The 2,515-nt window shown below is 54.7% G+C and overlaps 1 protein-coding gene across 1 annotated transcript; it reads right to left on the bottom strand.

Moving 5' to 3' along the window:
* Positions 1–1,121: 1,121 nt before the first annotated feature.
* On the bottom strand, positions 1,122–1,697 carry LOC121353457 (zinc finger protein 154-like). Its single transcript, XM_041467323.1, has one exon. The coding sequence runs from the start codon at positions 1,695–1,697 to the stop codon at positions 1,122–1,124; it is 576 nt and encodes a 191-aa protein (XP_041323257.1).
* Between the last annotated feature and the right edge of the window lie 818 nt (positions 1,698–2,515).

Genomic DNA, 2,515 nt, shown 5'->3' with positions numbered 1-2,515 from the left:
TATGAGGGTACAAGGGGTAGGGAAGGCCAAGGGGCCAATGGGGAGGACAGAACTGGGACAAATTAACCTAGTGCTGCAGAGCACATGGGGGAAGCTTCTTTCCTCACCCTGAGCTGTGAGACACACCTGAACCCTGAGGTGCGTCTCTCCAGGGAATTGCTGTTGCCCTCTCCCCAGGAAGCTCACAGGCCTCCACAAACACACACTGGAGATGTCGGGGGCCGTGCATCATTTCTCTGCTCTCCAGCACTGAGGCAACGCACTCTGGCTACAGCTCTGAGCTCGTGCCCAAGGCAACCACCCCTGGCAATGGGGCTCCATGGAGCTGCTCTCAGGAAACCCCCCAAGAGCTGGGGAGTGCCCCCAAACTGCCGCAGAAACATGAGATACCCCAGCATCTCTTCATGAATGTGAAATATCCAAAAACTCACTCAGTAACAGGCTCCCACTCACTTCATCATCCCCAAACTTCAGCTGTCTCATTCCAGACCCCAGCCCACCTCCCCAGTCCCAACCCCAAACCATCCCACCCCTCCTAGACATCAAGACCCCCTTCCCAAGCTGTGCTTCCCCCATTTCACACCCCCCCCAAACTCCATCCCACCCAATGCTCATCTCACCCCTCCTGATTTGCATTCCACCTCACCCAATCCCCTTCCAACCCCATTTCACCCTAAGGGGCTGTGGAATTGCGTATACTTGGGGTGGGATTGAGTAGTTGTCAGTGGCATAGAGTGGTTTAGAGCTGACAGATCAATCCCTCTTGTCTTTTGGAGTGCCAAGAAATAATGGCAACTAAACCAAACACCTCCAAACACCCCCCATATCCTCCCAGATATCTCTTGGAATCCAAGATTCCCCTGAAACACTAGAGAAAATGAGGTTTTAGATGCCTTTGATGAATTGATTTGTTTTTACCTCAATTTTCTGTGTTTTGAAGCGAGGAAGATAAATCAAAAGATAATTAGAGGCAAAATAAAAGGAAAAAGAGCCACTTTCCACTGTGTATCATTGGGAATGTGGGTCACCAGGGCTCTGACCAGTGTGGGTCCTCTGACAGGAATGGAGCTGGGGCAGTGCACGAAGCTCTTCCTGCAGTTGGGGCTCTCACAGGGCTTCCCTTAGCCGTGCCTCCGTTGGTGTCTGGTCAAGCTGGAGCTGTCTGAGAATCTCTTCCCACACTGGGGACACTCGCAGGGCCTCTCCCCAGTGTGGATGCGCTGGTGTCTGACGAGGTGGGAGTTGTATTTGAAGCCCTTCCCGCAGTCAGGGCAGTGGAATGGCCTCTCCTCTGTGTGAATCTGCTGGTGCCGGAGGAGATGGGAGCTGCTCCGAAACCTCTTCTGACACTCAGGGCACTCATAGGGCTTCTCCCCAGTGTGGCTCATTTGGTGGATCATCAGGTAGGACCTCCGGCTGAAGGTCATCCCACATTCCCCACACTGGTATGGCTTTTCCTCAGTGTGGATTCTCTGGTGGAGGATCAAGTTAGAGCTCTGGCTAAAGCTCATCCCACATTCCCCACACTCATAGGGCCTCTCTCCAGTGTGGATGCGCCGGTGGGTGACGAGGGTGGTTTTGCTTGAAGCCCTTCCCACAGTCAGGGTAGCGGAAGGGCCTCTCCTCTGTGTGAATCCGCTGGTGGCAGAGGAGATGGGAGCTGGTCTGAAACCTCTTCTGACATTCAGGACATTCATAGGGCCTCTCCCCAGTGTGGATGCGTTGGTGGGTGACAAGGGTGGATCTGTAGCAGAAGCCCTTCCCACATTCCCCACACTCGTAGGCCCATTCCCCAGTGTGGATCATCTGGTGGCTGATCAGGGTGCTGCTCTGCCTGAAGCTCTTCCCACACTCCAAGCACTTGTAGGGCTTCTCCCCATCATGAAGCTGCTCATGGACCACCAGCTCTGAGCTCTGGCTGAAGCTCTGTCCACCTTCGTGGCTCAGGGTGGTCTTTGCCCCTCAGAGCACCCTGGGCTGGATTTGCAGCCCCTCCTCCTATGGAATCTCTGGGGCTTTTCCTCCCCATTGGATTCCTGTGCCCTGGAGTCACTCAAAACAGCCTCTTCCATGAGGTTCTGCCAAGGGGATTTGTCCTCCCTGGTCTCCATCCTCAGCCTCTTGTCTGACGGAGGAAGGACAAGGAGAGGATGGGATTTGCCTCCATGCCAGAGGGAAGAGGGAGGAGATTCCCCAGTGCATCCCCAGCAGGACGGCGTTGGCAATGGGGTTGTCCTGCAGCCAGAGGCCATGCTGGGCTGGGAGATGGAGCAGGAGAGAGGGGGAAAGGGGCACTGACTTCCTCCTCACCTGCCTGGGTGTCCTGGGGCATCTTCCTCTTCCTTGCAGCCTCCTGCTCCATGCGGCCAAGATTTCAGAACAGGAAATCTGGTTTGGGTGGAAAACAAGGGATAAGGACATTGAGTTTGAAGGTCTCTCTGGCCAAGTCCATCTCTAGAAGTCTCCAGCCATCTGGGGTTCATAAAACCCTCCCAAACACCAAGATTCAGCCTTG

This window comes from Pyrgilauda ruficollis, unplaced genomic scaffold (assembly GCF_017590135.1).
Source record: "Pyrgilauda ruficollis isolate IOZ18807 unplaced genomic scaffold, ASM1759013v1 scaffold2052, whole genome shotgun sequence".
Taxonomy (NCBI): Eukaryota; Metazoa; Chordata; class Aves; order Passeriformes; family Passeridae; genus Pyrgilauda; species Pyrgilauda ruficollis.
Note: the sequence above shows the minus strand (reverse complement) of the source record. Positions and strands in the feature narration are given on the sequence as shown.

Excerpts from the sequence above, each read along its gene's own strand:
- LOC121353457 (XM_041467323.1), bottom strand. The coding sequence starts at position 1,697 with ATGAATGTCCTGAATGTCAGAAGAGGTTTCAGACCAGCTCCCATCTCC.